General features: G+C 42.6%; 1 protein-coding gene across 1 annotated transcript in view; it reads right to left on the minus strand.

Annotated features, from left to right (window-relative positions):
• The window catches only part of LOC139398045 (mucin-5B-like), a gene marked incomplete at its 5' end in the record, with an annotated part of 41,264 nt that overhangs the window by 7,263 nt on the left and 13,207 nt on the right, over nt 1-20,794 (minus strand). Inside the window, 16 exon segments of the mRNA XM_071144290.1 lie at nt 1,423-1,666; nt 2,196-2,379; nt 2,381-2,438; nt 3,046-3,217; nt 3,459-3,644; nt 6,065-6,255; nt 6,354-6,452; nt 6,455-7,010; nt 7,012-7,917; nt 8,173-9,524; nt 9,890-9,933; nt 10,511-10,661; nt 10,905-11,033; nt 11,196-11,352; nt 15,383-15,622; nt 15,761-15,940. Coding sequence (XP_071000391.1) covers nt 1,423-1,666; nt 2,196-2,379; nt 2,381-2,438; nt 3,046-3,217; nt 3,459-3,644; nt 6,065-6,255; nt 6,354-6,452; nt 6,455-7,010; nt 7,012-7,917; nt 8,173-9,524; nt 9,890-9,933; nt 10,511-10,661; nt 10,905-11,033; nt 11,196-11,352; nt 15,383-15,622; nt 15,761-15,940 — 4,849 coding nt within the window.

The raw sequence follows: 20,794 nt of genomic DNA on the forward strand, positions 1-20,794 counted from the left end.
CGGTGTCCCCAGTGCGTGTGCATAGCCCAGTGCGGTACATTCCAGCTCCTCGTATTGGCCGGGCTAGAGTGGGCATCGAGCCAGGTGCCATGAAGCCGGCTCTACGCATCTGGTCTCCAGTGCGTCTCCTCGGGCCGGCATACATGGCACCAGCCTTACTCATGGTGTCCCCGGTTCACCTGCACAGCCCAGTGCGTGCTATTCCACCTCGCCGCACTGGCCTGGCTACGGGGCGCATTCAACCAGGTAAGGTTGGGTATGCTCGGTGCTCCAGATCTCCAGTGCGCCTTCTCGGTCCGGTCTATCCTCTGCCATCTCCACGCATCAGCCCTCTAGTGGCAGCCCCCCGCAACGGGCTTCCGGTGCGTCGCCAGAGCCCAGTTCTCCCTGTTCCTCCTCCCCGCACTCACCCTGAGGTGCGTGTCCTCGGCCCAGTACCACCAGTGCCGGCACCCAGCACCAGGCTGTCTCTCCGTCTCATCCCTACAGGTGCTCCCGCCTGTCCAGCGCTGCCAGAGCCTTCCTCCTGCCCAGCGCTGCCAGAGTCTCCCGTCTGTCCTGAGCTGCTAGAGTCTCCCGCTGTCCTGAGCTGCCAGAGTCTTCCGTCTGTCCTGAGCTGCCAGAGTCTCCCGTCTGTGCTGAGCTGCCAGAGTCTCCCGTCTGTCCTGAGCTGCCAGAGTCTCCCGTCTGTCCTGAGCTGCCAGTCTCCCGTCTGTCCTGAGCTGCCAGAGTCTCCCGTCTGTCCAAAGCTGCTAAAGCCGCCAGTCTGTCCTGAGCCGTCAGTCAGCCAGGAGCAAACAGAGCCATCAGTCAGCCAGGACCTGCCAGAGCTGTCAATCAGCCAGGACCTGCCAGAGCCATCAGTCAGCCAGGACCTGCCAAAGCCGTCAGTCAGTCCGAAGCTGCCCTTCAGTCCAGAGCTGCCCCTCAGTCCGGAGCTGCCCCTCAGTCTGGAGCTACCCCTCAGTCCTAAGCTGCGCTTTGGTCTACTCCATACGCCGATCGTGTCACGCCCTGGTCTTAGTATTTTCTTTATTATTTTGGTTAGGCCAGGGTGTGACATGGGTTAATTATGTGGTGTGTTTTGTCTTGTTTTTTGTGTAGGTATTGGGATTGTGGTATAGTGGGGTTATCTAGAAAAGTCTATGGTTGCCTGAAGTGGTTCTCAATCAGAGGCAGGTGTTTATCGTTGTCTCTGATTGGGAACCATATTTAGGCAGTCATATTCTTTGAGTGTTTCGTGGGTGATTGTTCCTGTCTCTGTGTTTGTTTGCACCAGAATAGTCTGTTTAGGTTTTCAAGTTACGTTTATTGTTTGTATTGTTCGTGTTTATCTTTTTATTAAACATGAATCTAAATAACCACGCTGCATTTTGGTCCGCTTCTCTTTCGACGGAAGAAACCCTTAACAGAATCACCCACCACAAAAGGACCAAGCGGCGTGGTGACAGGCAGTGGCAGCAGGAGCAACAGAGTCTGGATTATACGACTTGGGAGGAAATAAGACAGGTGGGCTGTCGACCCAGGGAGAGTGCCGGAGACGCCTGGGACACATCACTGTTGCTTTAATGGCAGGGATCTTCAACAGTTACTCCACCCCAGTGCTGGTGATCATGAGGTCTTCATTAGAAAAGGTTGGGAAGATCTGATTTCCATTGATGTAAACCTTGTGAATGGAAAAACATTACATTACGAATGAGAGTAGAGAACAGAATAACATTACAATAATGTAGATAAGATATGAACAGCTTCCAGAACTAAATGAAGTCACAAGGAGAGTTGGTAGTCTGTTAATAATTTGTCAATATAATGAAATTCTTTGAAATGTCATGGGAATGTTTCAGATACCTTGATGCTGGTTTTGAGTTAAGGTGTCGGCATCATCAAAGTGGTTAACCAATATGTAATGTTGCTAAATAACTATTTGTAACTACTGTAGTGTAGTACTGCAAATTACATTTGTTGTAGTCGCCAAGATCAGATATCCCTATTAATCAATACCCCCACGTTACAAAAAGTAAATAAGTAAATAATAGATTTCAAAATATGAAGCTAGATTATTTTAAGTCTTAAAGTGGTATGATAATGTCTATCTCAAATAATGTATATTTCAAAAAATGTCTATCAAATAATGTCTATCTCAAAGTGCACTTTTTTAAGTGTAAAAATGTGAACAATAGCACAGTTACAATTACCATATTTGTTGTCACGTTTAATCTCCTCGGAGTAAGAACGATTTTATAGGACTTGTAATAGACAATCAGAGACTGAGGGCAGGTCGCATGTCCAGACGGATCGCAGTTATAGTTGTCGATGATGACACTGAAGTTCTGTCGAGGAACTATTTCTTTAATCAAAACGTAGGTGCAGTTTTCCTGAACTGTAATATTGGCCATCAAATGTGACGTAATGAGGGTCTCCCCATCCGTAGCATATACCTGAGAGATAGAAGGTAACAAATAGATAGATCACTCATCAATACAAGAGTTTAAAGTCCTACTCCAGTCTCCTTTTCACCTCATTTAACACCTGATTTACTGAACACAACAGCTGGCCTAGGTATCCTCATGAAATGGCACAAACTGATAACATTACAATGACACCATCACATCAGACCAAGGGTGCAACTTTCACTGAGGACGGGGGGTGGACGGGGGCAAGTCTCCCCCACTTTCTGAAATTTTATTTTTGTTCCCCCACCGTGTTTTATCATTGTAATGTGATTCAAAACAAGGCAACGCTGTGCTTTAGGACCATGCGGACGCCTCTGAGTGGTCCAGTAGGGTGTTTGGAGTGTTTATCCGACTGGATACAAATAATAATGATAATGATTATGCCCCCCCCCCCCCCCCCCAATACTAAAACCAAAGTTGCGCCACTGGATCAGACCAACTCCTTGAAGTTTTATACTTGGGATATCACTTTCCAACAGGAAATGTTCAAAAATCACTGGAGGACGTCTTTAAAACAAGTACACTTGGAGTAATACGTATTTGTAGAAGGTGGGAACAGAAGATAATTAAAAACATTACGTTTTGAACTTACATTCACATTCGTAGTGATAGCAGCAACCTGATTCGTCATAGACTTTCACTGGTGGGTATCCATTTTCACACACAGGCTTTTCTACAGACTTACAGTCCACAGGCGTGGTGGTAATTACACCCCTGTGGCAAGTCTGAGTAGTGCAGTTGTCTGTCTTCCAAGTCTCACCATCCTAAAGTTGAAAATGTATGTTTTAGTCCTGAAAGTAGACACACTACGTACTACACAACACGATGAACAACACAACACTATAAACTACACAACACTAGGAAATACACAACACTATGAACTACACAACACTATGATGTACACAACACTATGAACTAGACAACACTATGAAGTACACAACACTATGAACTACACAGCACTATGAACTAAGAAACACAATAATTCTGTTTATTTTATTTCATTACCTTTCTTGGTGGAATGACATATTCACAGCCCTTGTAAGGTGTAGTCGGGGACAATGTAGATGTTGTAGAATGTGTAGCTTCTGTTGTTGTTGAGACAGTGCTGACTGTAGTTGAGACAGTGCTGACTGTAGCTGAGACAGTGCTGACTGTAGCTGAGACAGTGCTGACTAGCTGAGACAGTGCTGACTGTAGCTGAGACAGTGCTGACTAGCTGAGACAGTGCTGACTGTAGCTGAGACAGTGCTGACTGTAGCTGAGACAGTGCTGACTAGCTGAGACAGTGCTGACTAGCTGAGACAGTGCTGACTGTAGCTGAGACAGTGCTGACTAGCTGAGACAGTGCTGACTAGCTGAGACAGTGCTGACTAGCTGAGACAGTGCTGACTAGCTGAGACAGTGCTGACTAGCTGAGACAGTGCTGACTGTAGCTGAGACAGTGCTGACTAGCTGAGACAGTGCTGACTGTAGCTGAGACAGTGCTGACTAGCTGAGACAGTGCTGACTAGCTGAGACAGTGCTGACTAGCTGAGACAGTGCTGACTGTAGCTGAGACAGTGCTGACTAGCTGAGACAGTGCTGACTGTAGCTGAGACAGTGCTGACTGTAGCTGAGACAGTGCTGACTAGCTGAGACAGTGCTGACTGTAGCCTCAGAGATAGACTTTCTGTTGTTGTTCATGTTGTTGGGGTAGTTGTTGTTGTTGGACTTTCAGTTGTTGTTGTTGTTGGGGTAGTTGTTGCTGTTGTAATGTTTGTTGTGTGCCTTTCTGAGGTGGGAGGTGTCTCATTGCTACAAACATCAACACAACATCTGACTCTGATCTCGTAGTTGTAGCATATTGGTGGGATGCCTTGATCCTTGTTGCGGCATATCAGTCCAACTGAGGGGTTGCATTCAACATTTTGACCTAGTTCGGCCAAAGGAACATAGATGTTGTCCTTGGCTCTGCATTCTACATCCTTAGGTTGGCGACAAATATCAATTCCAGATTTCCTTATATTTTCTATGGTTTCATAACCTCCTCCTTCTGGTCCAACAGAGGGATCATTTTTTATTTATTTAACTAGGAAGGGCTCATTGAGATTTAAAATCTCTTTTTCAAGAGCGCCCTGGCCAAGATAGGCAGCACCAAGTCATTACAAATATTACAGACAGACATGAAAAACTACAAGTAATCTAGTAAAAACCATAGAATTCACAAGAGTATAACAAAATCAAAAACAGCAAATTAAAAACATTGACAGGTCAGGAAATCAGCCTCAAAATCCTTCATCAGTGATTTAAAAACACCAATCGGGACAAGTTCTTCCAGTTTAAAAGTATTTTGTAAGGCGTTCCAAGACGATGGCGCAGAGTACATAAAATCCCTTTTACCAAATTCAGTTCGGACATTTGGAACAGTTAGCAGGATAAAGTCCAGCGAACGAAGAGAGTACACACCACATTTCGGAACAATAAAATGCCCAAATAAATAGGTAGTAAACCCAAAATGGCTTTGTAAATAAAAGTATACCAGTGACTGAGCCTATGAGAGACTATAGAAGGCCAGCCAACCCTGCTATACAAAGTGCAGTGGTGCGTAAGGGTTTTGCAGTTTAAAATAAATGTCAAAGTGCCATGGTAAAGAGTGTCAATTGATCTCAAACACTGAGCGGAAGCATTCATATATAAAATATCCCCATAGTCTAGTAAAGGCATAAATGTAGCTGATACTAGCCTCTTTCTGGCTTCAAAAGAAAAACAGGCCTTATTCCTAAAATAAAATCCCAATTTCAGCTTCAATTTTTTTGTAAGTTGTTGAATATGCAATTTAATAGAGGGGCCGTCATCAATTTAATTCCAAGATATTTATATGAGGTTACAACCTCAATCTCTTTGCCCTGACGGGTAGTAATAGGTGAAAGGTTAAGGGGTCTATTTCTTGCTTTAGAAAACACCATTAGTTTAGTTTTGTCAGTATTGAGGATACGTTTCAATTTACACAAGGTATGTTGAACAGTATAAAAAGCATTTTGCAAGATCTGGAAAGCTTGTGTAAGAGACGAGGCACAACAGTAAATAACAGTATCGTCAGCATAAAAATGAAGTTGAGCATTTTGGACATTTTTGTCTAAATCATTTATATGAAAAATGAATAAGAGAGGACAAAGTACAGAGCCTTGGGGCACACCATTAAATACAGACAATTTAACAGACATAAGCCCATCAAATTGAGTGCACTGAGTTCTATCAGACAGATAGTTAGCAAACCATGCAACTGCATAGTATTTGCTAATCCAGTCTGACCAATCACAGACAGTCTTGGTCAGGCAGTGTGGAGTAGTAGTGGGTGAAGTGCTTGATGGTGAAGTGGTGGTTGTTATGGGGGTAGTGATAGGAGTTGTTGAAGGTGTAATGTTTGTTGTCGATGTTGTTGGTTTTGTTCCAGTTGTAATTTCCTCAGATGTTTCACTTGTAGAATATGTTGTTGTCTTAGTTGTTGTTGTGGTTGATGGGCAATCTGTGGTGGTTGTTGTTGTTGTTGTGGGGGTAGTGGTGGTAGGTGTTGTTGAGGACCAGTTGTAACTTCCTCTTATACTATTGTCATTCTGGATGGGGTGGTTGACTTCGTTGTGGTTGTTGGACTTTCTGTGGTGGTTGTTGTTGTTGTTGTTGTGGTGGTAGGTGTTGTTGATTCTGGACCAGTTGTAAATTCCTCTGTTTCTTTTGTCATTCTGGATGAGGTGGTTGACTTCGTTGTGGTTGTTGGACTTTCTGTGGTGGATGTTGTTGTTGTTGTTGTGGATGGAGTTGTTGACTTTGTTGTGGTTGTTGGACATTTTGTTGTTGGGATTGTTGTTGGGGTAGTTGTTGTTGGACTTTCTGTTACTGTTGTTTTTGTTGTTGGGGATTTACTTGATGTTGTTTGACTTTCTGTTGTTGTTGGACTTTCTGTTGTTGTTCTTGTTGTTGACTTAGTTGTGGTTGTTGGACTTTCTGTTGTTGTTGTTGTTCTGTTGTTGTTTGACTTTCTGTTGTTGTTCTTGTTGTTGGGGTAGTTGTTGTTGTTGGACTTTCTGTTGTTGTTGTTGTTGTTGTTGGACTTTCTGTTGTTGTTGTTGTTGGGGTAGTTGTTGTTGTTTGACTTTCTGTTGTTGTTGTTGTTGTTGCTGGGGTAGTTGATGATGTTGTAATGGTTGTTGTGGGCCTTTCTGAGGTGGTAGTTGTCTCATTGCTACAAACATCAACACAACATCTGACTCTGATCTCGTAGTTGTAGCATATTGGTGGGATGCCTTGATCCTTGTTGCGGCATATCAGTCCAACTGAGGGGTTGCATTCAACATTTTGACCTAGTTCGGCCAAAGGAACATAGATGTTCTCTTTGGCTCTGCATTCTACTTCCTTCGGTTGGCTACAAATATCAATACCAGATTTCCTTATATTTTCTATGGTTTCATAATCTCCTCCTTCTGGTCCAACAGAGGGATAGTATTTGCTAATCCAGTCTGACCAATCACAGACAGTCTTGGTCAGGCAGTGTGGAGTAGTAGTGGATAAAGTGGTTGTTGGTGAAGGAGGTGGTTGTTGTGGGGGTAGTGGTAGCGGTTGTTGAAGGTGTAATCGTTGTTGTCGATGTTGTTGGTTTTGTTCCAGTTGTAATTACCTTTGTTTTTATACTTGTTGTGGAATATGTTGTTGTCTTAGATGTTGTTGTGGTTGATGGACTTTCTGTGGTGGTTGTTGTTGTTGTTGTTGTGGTAGTAGTTGGGGTAGTAGTAGGGGTTGTTGTGGGTGTTGTTGGTTCTGGACCAGTTGTAATTTCCTCTGTTGTTTCTCTTGTTGTGGAATAGGTTGTTGTCTTAGATGTTGTTGTGGTTGATGGACTTTCTGTGGTGGTTGTTGTTGTTGTTGTTGATGGTGTAGTGGTTGTTGTGGTTGTTGTTGATTCTGTACCAGTTGTAATTTCCTCTGTTGTTTCACTTGTTGTGGAATATTTTGTTGTCTAAGATGTTACCATGGTTGATGGACTTTCTGTGGTGGTTGTTGTTGTTGTTGTTGTGGTAGTAGTTGGGGTAGTAGTAGGGGTTGTTGTGGGTGTTGTTGGTTCTGGACCAGTTGTAATTTCCTCTGTTGTTTCACTTGTTGTGGAATATTTTGTTGTCTAAGATGTTACCATGGTTGATGGACTTTCTGTGGTGGTTGTTGTTGTTGTTGTTGTTGTGGTGGTAGGTGTTGTTGATTCTGGACCAGTTCTAATTTCCTCTGTTACTTTTGTCATTCTGGATGGGGTTGTTGACTTAGTTGTGGTTGTTGGACTTTCTGTTGTTGTTGTTGTTGTTGTTGGATGTTCTGTTGTTGTGGTTGTTGTTGTTGTTGGGGTAGTTGTTGTTGGACTTTCAGTTGTTGTTGTTGTTGTTGTTGGGGTAGTTGTTGATGTTGTAATGGTTGTTGTGTGCCTTTCTGGGGATGTAGTTTTCTCATTGCTACAAACATCAACACAACATCTGACTCTGATCTCGTAGTTGTAGCATATTGGTGGGATGCCTTGATCCTTGTTGTGGCATATCAGTCCAACTGAGGGGTTGCATTCAACATTTTGACCTAGTTCGGCCAAAGGAACATAGATGTTGTCTTTGGCTCTGCATTCTACTTCCGTCGGTTGGCTACAAATATCAATACCAGATTTCCTTATATTTTCTATGGTTTCAAAATCTCCTCCTTCTGGTCCAACAGAGGGATAGTATTTGCTAATCCAGTCTGACCATTCACAGACAGTCTTGGTCAGGCATTGTGGAGTAGTAGTGGTTGAAGAGGTTGTTGGTGAATTGGTGGTTGTTGTGGGCGTAGTGGAAGGGGTTGTTGAAGTTGTAATGGTTGTTGTCGATGTTGTTGATTCTGGACCAGTTGTAATTTCCTCTGTTGTTTCACTTGTTGTGGAATATGTTGTTGTCTTAGATGTTGTTGTGGTTGATGGACTTTCTGTGGTGGTTGTTGTTGTTGTTGTGGTAGAGGTAGTAGGTGTTGTTGATTCTGGACCAGTTGAAACTTCCTCTGTTACTTTTGTTGTGGATGGAGTTGTTGACTTCATTGTGGTTGTTGGACTTTCTGTTGTTGTTGTTGGACGTTCTGTTGTTGTGGTTGTTGGGGATGTACTTGATGTTGTTTGACTTTCTGTTCTTGTTTGACTTTCTGTTGTTGGGGTAGTTGTTGTTGGACTTTCTGTTGCTGTTGAGTTAGTTGTTGGTGTTGGACTTTCTGTTGTTGTTGGTGTTGGGGAAGTTGATGATGTTATAATGGTTGTTGTGTTTCTTTCTGAGGTGGTAGGTGTCTCATTGCTACAAACATCAACACAACATCTGACTCTGATCTCGTAGTTGTAGCATATTGGTGGGATGCCTTGATCCTTGTTGCGGCATATCAGTCCAACTGAGGGATTGCATTCAACATTTTGACCTAGTTCGGCCAAAGGAACATAGATGTTGTCTTTGGCTCTGCATTCTACTTCCTTCGGTTGGCTACAAATATCAATACCAGATTTCCTTATATTTTCTATGGTTTCAAAATCTCCTCCTTCTTGTCCAACAGAGGGATAGTATTTGCTAATCCAGTCTGACCAATCACAGACAGTCTTGGTCAGGCAGTGTGGAGTAGTAGTGGGTAAAGTGGGTGTTGGTGAAGTAGGGGTTGTTGTGGGGGTAGTAGAAGGGGTTGTTGTCGGTGTACTGGTTGTTGTGGGGGTAGTGGTAGGGGTTGTGGAGGTGGTAGGGGTTGCTGTAGGGGTAGTGGTAGGGGTTGTTGTGGGGGTAGTGGTAAGGGTTGTTGTGGGGGTAGCGGTAGGGGTTGTTGCTGGGGTAGTGGCAGGAGTTGAGAAAACAAATGTGGTCGGTGCTTGAGTGAATATCTGTGTTGTTGTAACACTTGGTGTAGTTGTTGGAGTTGTGATGCCGATACAGGGGTTCATAATCCGGACAATAGTTCCATTCTCTTTGCAGGTGGCAGTAATACAGGTCCCATCACCGTCAGATGTGTGATATACGGTCGCTCCATAAGGGTATGTTCTGCCGTCGTATAAACAATAGCAAGCTGCAATAGTGTTTTCACAAGGAACACCAGTTATTATTATGTAATCATCTTGTCATGTTTCCTTCTTGGTAATAATGTAGGCAAATGTTTCAGTTATTATCATGTAATCATCTTGTCATGTTACCTTCTTGGTAATAATGTAGGCAAATGTTTCAGTTATTATCATGTAATCATCTTGTCATTTTTCCTTCTTGGTAATAATGTAGGCAAATGTTTCAGTTATTGTCATGTAATCATCTTGTCATTTTTCCTTCTTGGTAATAATGTAGGCTAATGTTTCAGTTATTATCATGTAATCATCTTGTCATGTTACCTTATTGGTAATAATGTAGGCTAATGTTTCAGTTTGTCGTGGTTTTCCTTACCTTGGACATCATAGCTGCATCTGACCTCAGTTGATGAGCAACGACTTGAAAAATAAAGAAGGAGGTTACAGTTCCTTTCAAAATCGAATAAGATATTAAGAGCTATTTGTTATGAAGTACAAAACAATGTTATATGTTATATTCACAATAAGGTATTAACAGGTCAAATCACAATAAGGTATTAACAGGTCAAATCACAATGAGGTATTAACAGGTCAAATCACAATGAGGTATTAACAGGTCAAATCACAATAAGGTATTAACAGGTCAAATCACAATGAGGTATTAACAGGTCAAATCACAATGAGGTATTAACAGGTCAAATCACAATGAGGTATTAACAGGTCAAATCACAATAAGGTATTAACAGGTCAAATCACAATAAGGTATTAACAGGTCAAATCACAATAAGGTATTAACAGGTCAAATCACAATCTTTGAAAATGAAAATCAATTGAATGGTAGGAAAGCCTCTTTGAAGGTGAACTATTGACATTGCCTTATCTGACTAGAGATACAGGCTACCTTAAGGCTTATACCAACCGTATTAAACCCTATGTAATGTAAATACAGTATCTATGTATTTATCAAAATGTGATCTGAAATTATCTGAAAACATACCATGGGTGACAGTTCTCCTTGGAAGGTATAACCTCTCCATCGTTGTAATGAGTTCCATCTCCATCGTAGCAACCACAGTCCTTGTTACTGACACACTTCATGGTACTTTCTTCCAAATAAGGCTGGGCCGAAGGACATTTTGGATAGCAACCTTTAAGATATAAACAGTCAATTTAATCCAGGACACCTGCACAGATTAGATCATCCTCATGGTATCTAGTTTTAACACCAAAGCTGTAATGGATATGATATTTCAATATTTGTATTTAGTTTTCAGTATAGATGAACAAGGGAGGGGGAGGCATTACATATGTTATACTGTACATTTGCTTAACAACTTGGATTGTAAATTGTAAATCAAATGGCCAAGCTGTCATGAAGGGCTCTTAGTTACCTTCCAGTGCAGGGATCTGACTGGAGCATGTTCCTGAGGGATTCTTGCAGGTCTTCATACAGGGGTATCCACACGGATTATAATGCCACTCACATTCACCAATAGGGTTGTAGAAATCACAGAACAGAGCTGGTGAAATGAAAACATGTCACATTTTAACTGAACCAGGATCCTAAAAGAGGATTGATTGAACAGTTACACATTCAAATCATAAATTGGTATTCTGTCCCGATAGCTAAACAATCCCACCTATCCATCAATCAATTGTCCCACTCAAAGCAAATGACTCACGGCAGATATCTGGTGTTCTCCACTTGATACACGCCCCTGCCTCGTTACAGGCCTGGGCGTAGGCTGCTACAGCTGTACAGAAACACTCGCAGTCTCCCCCAGTGTCACAGGCACACGAGTCCCTCACACAGGCATCATGGAATGGCGTGGGGTCCACCTTTTAGGAAGATGCATTAAGCCATCATTTGTTTATTCAATGCATTGCCCAGCTTGTTGAAGAGACTACAGATGAATTATTGACGATGATTATTATTGAGTTGGATGGTTGACTTTATGTTTTTGTTATCTGTTTAGTACTACTTTTGTTGTTGTCTATTATGGTGACTGTGTGGACATTCACATGATTGTTGACAAACCAATTTTATTAAAAGGATTGCCATGTACCATCATGCAACTCTAATTGTCATTGTGTGACCTTATACGAAACCTGTTAGCCCAAGACTTGTGCTACAAAATGAATGTTTGTTATAAATTCCTCCATATGATTGTTATTATGACCCAGAAGCTGTGAGGTAAATGAACTCTTGTTGAAGCCTTAACCTTATTAACCCTGAGGCTGTGAGGTAAATGAACTCTTGTTGAAGCCTTAACCTTATTGACCCTGAGGCTGTGAGGTAAATGAACTCTTGTTGAAGCCTTAACCTTATTGACCCTGAGGCTGTGAGGTAAATTAACTCTTGTTGAAGCCTTAACCTTATTGACCCTGAGGCTGTGAGGTAAATGAACTCTTGTTGAAGCCTTAACCTTATTGACCCTGAGGCTGTGAGGTAAATGAACTCTTGTTGAAGCCTTAACCTTATTGACCCTGAGGCTGTGAGGTAAATGAACTCTTGTTGAAGCCTTAACCTTATTGACCCTGAGGCTGTGAGGTAAATTAACTATTGTTGAAGCCTTAACCTTATTGACCCTGAGGCTGTGAGGTAAATGAACTCTTGTTGAAGCCTTAACCTTATTGACCCTGAGGCTGTGAAGTAAATGAACTCTTGTTGAAGCCTTAACCTTATTGACCCTGAGGCTGTGAGGTAAATGAACTCTTGTTGAAGCCTTAACCTTATTGACCCTGAGGCTGTGAGGTAAATGAACTCTTGTTGAAGCCTTAACCTTATTGACCCTGAGGCTGTGAGGTAAATTAACTCTTGTTGAAGCCTTAACCTTATTGACCCTGAGGGTGTGAGGTAAATGAACTCTTGTTGAAGCCTTAACCTTATTGACCCTGAGGGTGTGAGGTAAATTAACTCTTGTTGAAGCCTTAACCTTATTGACCCTGAGGCTGTGAGGTAAATTAACTCTTGTTGAAGCCTTAACCTTATTGACCCTGAGGCTGTGAGGTACTGTATATTAAAACTTCTTCAGGCTGGGGTCTATTTTTCTCCACTTCCTGTCTGACTGACGTGCCCAAAGTAAACTGCCTCTTACTCAGGCCCCGAAGCCTGGATATGCATATAATTGGTACCATTGGATATGAAACACTTTGAAGTTTGTAGAAATGTTAAAAGAATGTATGAGACTATAACACAATTGATATGGTAGAAGAAAATCCAAAGAAAAACCAACCAGAATTTAAAAAATTTGAGAGCCCGTGCTCTTGCAATGGAACGTATAGGGTCATATCCAAATCTAGCTCCCAGATTGCAATTCCTATACCACTAGATGTCAACAGTCTTTGTTCAAGGTTTCAGGCTTGTTTCTTCCCAAACGAGGAAGAATTTTGAGTTTTTAGAACTGGGAGTCAGAGTCAGGAAATCAGTCTGTGCGGCCGCGACGAAGACGAAGCACCTGCTAATTTTCTTTTCTTTTGAACATACTTCTTTCAGAAATATTATAGTTTTTTTTACATTTTAGGGTACCTGAGGATTAAATAGAAATGTATTTTGACTTGTTTTAAAAAAGTTTAGCGGTAGCTTTTTGGATTCCTTTCTCTGCATGTACTCAAATCGATGGCACCAACTAAACTGTCTTTTGGGGATATAAAGCAGGATTTTATGTAACAAAACTACTGTGCATGATGTAGCGGGGACCCTTCGGATTGTAAATCAGAGGAAGATTTTCCAAAAGTAAGTGAATATTTAATCGCTATTTGTGATTTTATGAAGCCTGTGCTGGTTGAAAAATATTTTGTTGTGGGGCACCGTCCCCAAACAATCACATGGCATGCTTTCGCTGTAAAGCATATTGTAAAACGGACAATGCAGTAAGATGAACAAGACTTTAAGCTTTTAACTGATATAAAACACTTGTATGTACGGAAATGTTTAATATCCATAAATTTATGATCATTTATTTGGATAGCGTGAACTCCAATTTCACCGGAAGTTGTCGACAGGTGTCCCGCTGGCGTAGCCCCTTAACTCTTGTTGAAGCCTTATTGACCCTGAGGCTGTGAGTTACTGTGTATGAACTATTGTTGAAGCCTTATTGACCCTGAGTCTGTGAGTTACTGTGTATTAACTCTTGTTGAAGCCTTATTGACCCTGAGTCTGTGAGTTACTGTGTATTAACTCTTGTTGAAGCCTTATTGACCCTGAGTCTGTGAGTTACTGTGTATTAACTATTGTTGAAGCCTTAACCAGCCACTTTAGCTGCGTTTACACAGGCAGTCCAATTCAGGTCATTCACCAATTATTTGCATATCTGATACCAATTGATATTGCCCTTAATGTATAAACAGCAACAACAAAAAAATGGAATCTGATCTTTTGAGCTCTGATTTATACCACTTCCATATGTGGATCTCAATCCTGATTCAAACCCAATTCTCCATGTGATCTCAGTCTGGATGCTCAGATCTGATGTTTTTACTCTAAAATGGTTGTTTTGCACATGACCTGCCATTACCATGACAACTACCCAAAAATGTAAAGGACAGGAAATGAGCATTGCATCTTCAGAGCCTACATCAGTGGTTAATGCGTCAATCTGATATGGGCTACATGTAAAACTTCAGTCAGGTCCATAAATATTTGGACATTGACCAAGTTATTATTTTAGCACATTGGAGTTGACATTAAATAATAAATATGAGCTGAAAGTGCAGACTTCAGCATTCTTTTGAGGGTATTTACCTCCAAATCGGGTGAACAGTGTAGGAATCACAGCACTTTTTATATGTGGTCCCTCCCTTTTTAAGGGACCAAAAGTAATTGGACAATTGGCTGCTCAGCTGTTCCATGGCCAGGTGTGTCTTATTCCCTCATTAGTTAATTTACAAGTAAACAGATAAAAGATCTAGAGTTGATTTCGAGTGTGGCATTTGCATTTGTAATCTGTTGCTGTTAACCCTCAATATGACAATAAATAATAATAAATAAAATAGTAAAGAGCCAGTGAAGCAACCCGTCATCATCTTTCTTAAATCTCCTAGACGACAGACACTTCGAAACCTTATTCCTTACGATGTGTTGTTGACTGTCTGTTTTGCCATTCATGAATGTGTTGTTATGGCCTGTAGTAGTAAAGGCCAAATTCAGTATTTCATATTATTTATTTTTACATATGTATGTTTGAAACCTAAACGGTCCTAAAATTCCAAATGAAACATCCAAATGATCAATGGTATGACCATCTTAAAACAATTCCATATGTAATCCCCCCCCCCACCCCACCCCCAACGGCTTAGACTTTTAACAGAAAATTAAAATTTTCACCATATGTAAATAGCAATGTAGCCAAGATACACAAGTCATAGCCTTTGTACAGACAGCTTGTTTTAACCTGCCGACTGAATGTATCTGCTGTACTGTCTATTGAATGTATCTGCTGTACTGTCTATTGAATGTATCTGCTGTACTGTCTATTGAATGTATCTGCTGTACTGTCTATTGAATGTATCTGCTGTACTGTCTATTGAATGTATAGGTTTTTCAAATGACTGTATTTATTTATTTTATTTGACCTTTATTTAAGTAGGCAAGTCAGTTAAGAACAAATTATTATTTTCAATGACGGCCTAGGAACAGTGGGTTAAATGCCTGTTCAGGGGCAGAACGACAGATTTGTACCTTGTCAGCTCGGGGATTTGAACTTGCAACCTTCCGGTTACTGGTCCAACGCTCTAACCACTAGGCTACCTTTTATCTTTTATCTTAGTTTAGTTTATCAGCTGCACTACGTCGACTTCCTAACAACTTTGGTTGGTATGGCAATAAAGTATTGAATCTATATTGAATAGTATCTGCTGTGTACTGTACCTGTGAGTGGCAGGCTGAGAAAACGTTACTGGTGATGATGCTGCAACGTTTCAGAGACCAGGACTGCCTGTATGATCTTAAAGTGCATGGGTTTTTTATGACATCAGCGTTGGGGCAACTGGGTGACACTTTCCAGCTGTTCCCAAACTCCAGAGCTTCAACAACCACTTCCTGGTTTCTGGATGTGAAGTCGTTCTTTCCATTACCGTCGTAGTTTCCACACAGACCACACACTTGGCCCTGGAAGGAAATTCAACATTTAGAAATAATAACTTGAAGTAGATAATCAAACACCACATTGTTTTGGAAGCCAATGCAATTGCTAAACAAAGATACAGTGCAATCACTGGTTCAAAATGTCCTATTCTAGTCACTCACCTGGAAGGTAGAGCTGAGTTTGATGAACAGGCTATTCTTCTTGTCCCACATGAGGATCAGGCCATTTTCAGCCTCAACAACAACATAGAGACCGATAGAGTGGACCTGGTATGGTACGTCAACCCCGTTCTCTTGTTTGATCACTTTTACAGATTCATCTGCTAGTATGATCTCATTGCTCTGAAAGACAGAAACAGAAAGTGTTAATTGCTAATGTAATACTAGTAGAGAGGTTTACACTGTGATGGTGCTGGATTTAACACTATCCAGGGTAACACTGTGGTGGTGCTGGCTTTTACACTGTGGTGGTGCTGGGTTTTACACTGTGGTGGTGCTGGGTTTTACACTGTGGTGGTGCTGGGTTTTACACGACCGAGGGTAACACTGTGGTGGTGCTGGGTTTTACACGACCCAGGGTAACACTGTGGTGGTGCTGGATTTTACACGACCCAGGGTAACACTGTGGTGGTGCTGGATTTTACACTACCCAGGGTAACACTGTGGTGGTGCTGGGTTTTACACTATCCAGGGTAACACTGTGATGGTGCTGGATTTTACACTATCCAGGGTAACACTGTGATGGTGCTGGGTTTTACACTATCCAGGGTAACACTGTGATGGTGCTGGGTTTTACACTATCCAGGGTAACACTGTGGTGGTGCTGGATTTTACACTATCCAGGGTAACACTGTGATGGTGCTGGGTTTTACACTATCCAGGGTAACACTGTGGTGGTGCTGGGTTTTACACTATCCAGGGTAACACTGTGGTGGTGCTGGATTTTACACTATCCAGGGTAACACTGATGGTGCTGGGTTTTACACTATCCAGGGTAACACTGTGGTGGTGCTGGGTTTTACACTATCCAGGGTAACACTGTGGTGGTGCTGGGTTTTACACTATCCAGGGTAACACTGTGGTGGTGCTGGGTTTTACACTATCCAGGGTAACACTGTGATGGTGCTGGGTTTTACACTATCCAGGGTAACACTGTGATGGTGCTGGGTTTTACACTATCCAGGGTAACACTGTGATGGTGCTGGGTTTTACACTATCCAGGGTAACACTGTGGTGGTGCTGGGTTTTACACTATCCAGGGTTACTGTTACGTTCCCCAGATTATGTGTTGTAGTTTGTGTATTTGCATGTGTTTTATTTCAGGAAATGGCTTCCTGAAATCCCTCAAGCAGCTGATTGGTTGACTCCAGGGCTAATTGGAGAGCTGACCCCGCCCCCTCGTCAAGACACAGCTGTCTCCAGTTACATTCATTCTGAAGCTATATAAAAGCCAGTGTTCTGTTCAGGAGAGAGAGATTTTGGAGGTAGGGATTGCTGAGAGAGATTTTGCTAGAGATTTTTTTTTCTGAGAGGTCATTGCAGAGCGATTGTTTGTGATAGAGTTTTTTGCTAGAGGTTGATTTTGATGGGAGTTCATTGCTGGGAAGTTGGTTTGTTCTGTGACTTTGTTGCTCAGGTAGAGCTTATTTGATGTCCTTTGTTTTTTTAGTTTGTTTGTGAAATTGTTATTCCCATGTTTCATTTGTTCCCAGGGGAGAAGGGGAAGGCACCTTGGGAGTGCTTAGGCAAGAGGCCCGTGGGCATACATATACCCGTAGTATATTCACTGTCTAGGCACACTAGGTAAGACCTGGGCGGACCACCCCCTGTATTTTGGTTAGGGCACCAGGTGGTGCTAAATTAGGTAAGTAAGTGGGTAGGCAGGTAAGATAGGAGAGGGGGGGGGGGCTTTGAGATTTACTTTCTTTGCTTTGGTTCCGTCCAGCCCCTTTTCCCCATATTACCGTGTAAAGGAATAAAGTCCTTGTAAACGGTACCACATTCTGCCTGTTGTCATCCTTACTCGCACCTACAGTCCATACCTCTTTCACTTCACAGAGAGTTTAGTTGTAGCAGGGTGTTGCGTTCCCTCTTCATAGAGGCGTGCGTAACATAATGGGGGCTCATCCGGGATCTTTCCATTAAACCCACCGGACCCTGCTGCTCTGAGCACTCTGTGGTTAGTGATTGAGGTGTGATGGTAGGTTGTGAGTTTGGATGACTTGTTTAGTTAGTGTGTTCAGGAGACTGCATTGTATAAGATGGCTGCCTCAGCCATCTCCAAGTTTTTTGAAGCGCCCTCTATTGATTGTTTGGGTAGGTTTCGTAAAGTAGACATTATAGCTATTGCTGACCATTATGGATTTGTTTTCCCTGAGAAAGCCCTAAAGGCTGAGCTTTTGTTGCTAGTCAGGGAGGGTTTAGTAAGAGAACGGATTCTCTCATTGCAAGGAGAGGAGACGGGTAGACCTTCCGATGCCAAGTCGGAGGACAGGGTGGAGGAAGGGGTTCCTCACCCCTTTTACATTGCCCCGATTCGATCCTTTATCTTCTGCTTCGGGTCGTTCAGATGGAACTGCTAGGCTGAAGGTGAGGCTGGCTTGGTTAGAAATGGAGCAAAAAGATAAAGAGAGACAGATGAATTTTGAACTTGAAATTAGGAAAATAGAAGCTGACAAGGAGGTGAGGATCCGACAACTGGAGCTAGACGCTCGCTCCAGTGCGACTCTACAAGCTGCTCATCATCAAGCCCACTTCGATGTGAGTAAAAACATAGCTTTAGTCCCTCCATTCCGAGAGTCGGAAGTGGATTCTTATTTCTCTGCGTTTGAGCGTGTGGCTGCTGCGCTGCATTGGCCACTCGAGGTTTGGCCGCTCCTGTTACAATGTAAATTGTCTGGGAAAGCCCAGGAAGTAGTAGCTGCTCTCTCCCTGGAAGACAGTTTACACTACGATACAGTTAAAACTACCGTGTTGCGGGCTTATGAGTTGGTGCCTGAAGATTATAGACAGCGCTTCAGGAACCACAAAAACATCTCACCGTACATTTGTTGAATTTGCTAGGGACAAAGAGTCTCTGTTTAGTCGCTGGTGTTCAGCCAGCAAAGCTAACACCTTTGCTGATATTAAGGAGTTGATGCTGTTGGAGGACTTTAAAGGCAACCTCCCAGATAGAATTGTAGTTCATTTAAATAAACAGAAGGTGGTGACATTGGCCCAAGCAGCAGTGTTGGCAGATGAGTACGCTTTGACACACAAGACTGTCTTTGGTGCACCTCGTTTTGAAGGCCGGACGATTACGTCATCAGTTCCTCGTTCAGGTCGCTTTTCCTCTGAAAAACCTAAGCCTTTTCATGAAATCCGTGAATGTTTTACTGTCACCAAAAGGGTCACGTGATTGCGGACTGCACAGTTTTGAAAAATAAACCACAACAGTCAAAGTCAACGTCCCCAAAAAAGAAAAGTTTGGGTTTAGTCAAGTCTTTGACTCGTCCATTGGATCGAGTTGTTGATTCAGCATTTGAGAAACCGGATCCTGTCTATGCTCCGTTTATCTCTGCCGGTTGTGTTTCCTTAACAGGAGAACAAGCTGATCAAAAGCCCATACAAATCCTACGAGACACTGGGGCGGCGCAGTCAGTAATCATTACTGATGCTTTACCCTGGTCTCCTGAAACATATTGTGGCTCACATGTCATATTACAGGGGATAGAGACAAAAACCGTACCTGTACCATTACACTGGGTCCACTTAGTGTCAGACTTGGTATCAGGACGTTTCCGTGTTGGTGTAGTATCTACACAGCCTGTAAAAGGAGTCACATTGCTACTAGGGAATGATATTGCTGGTGGTAATGTCATTCCTGTGTTAGAAGTAGTAGACAATCCAGAAATCAGAACTACAGATGAGAAATTGGTTCAAGCATTTCCACATGTTTTTCCTGCTTGTGTGTTAACGAGGGCACAATCTCGCAAGCTAGGAGATGTGGTGGATTTGGCTAGTTCCATTTTTGAGAATGTTGAGGTAGAAGACAATGCACCGAGTATGCCTTCTGCAATGCAGACAGTTTTTACCCCCGTAAAAACTAAGGCAGGGGAAAACAAAATTGTGCCCCAATTACATGACATTCTTTTGTCTGTCACCCCTGAGAAGGTGATTGAATGTCAAAAAGAAGACACCAGTCTTCGCAAGTGTTTTGCTTCGGTAATTTCCATTGAGGAAGCTAAAACTAGAGAGACCGCCTACTTTATGGAAGCAGGAGTTTTGATGCGTAAATGGGCATCTCATGAAACCATTAATGACTGGAGTGAAGTGTGTCAAGTGGTTGTTCCTACACCGTTCCGACAGCAGGTGCTGTCACTCGCCCATGACCAGGCGTGGTCTGGACACTTGGGGATCACAAAGACTTATAACCGGATCCTTCGTCATTTCTTCTGGCCAGGTTTGAAGTCTGACGTGGTCCAATTTTGTAAAACATGTCACATATGTCAACTCACTGGGAAAGTGAATCAAACAGTTCCTAGAGCGCCGCTCTGCCCGATTCCTGTGGTGGGGGAACCGTTTGAAAGAGTGATAATTGATTGTGTAGGTCCATTGCCGAAAACCAGGTCAGGTAACCAGTTCCTACTAACAATAATGTGCAGTGCTACTCGATACCCAGAGGCTATTCCTCTCCGTACTATAACGGCTAAGACTGTGGTGAAGGCACTAGTGAAGTTCTTCTCTACGTTTGGACTCCCTAAAGTAATCCAAACTGATCAGGGATCTAACTTCATGTCTAAACTGTTTTCAAATGTGTTAAAGACATTGTGTATTTCCCATCAGGTCTCCAGTCCGTATCATCCAGAGAGTCAAGGGGCTCTAGAACGCTGGCATCAGACGCTGAAGGCAATGCTACGCAAGTATTGTATGGATACCAGTACTGATTGGGATGAGGGGGTGCCCTTTGTCCTATTTGCTATAAGGGAAACGATACAAGAGTCCTTAGGGTTCAGCCCTGCTGACATTGTGTTTGGACACACCCCACGGGGTCCGCTTAAAGTTTTGAAGGAGCATATCTTATCTCCTACACCCAGTAGCGCCCCTAAAAATGTGTTGGAATATGTCAGTAAGATGCGGGAGAGACTGCACGCCGCATGTGCGTTAGCCCAAAAGTCTCTCTCCTCGTCCCAAAAACGCATGAAGTTGCTGACGCTC

The sequence above is a fragment of the Oncorhynchus clarkii genome, unplaced genomic scaffold (assembly GCF_045791955.1).
Source record: "Oncorhynchus clarkii lewisi isolate Uvic-CL-2024 unplaced genomic scaffold, UVic_Ocla_1.0 unplaced_contig_10046_pilon_pilon, whole genome shotgun sequence".
In the NCBI taxonomy this organism is placed as follows: Eukaryota; Metazoa; Chordata; class Actinopteri; order Salmoniformes; family Salmonidae; genus Oncorhynchus; species Oncorhynchus clarkii.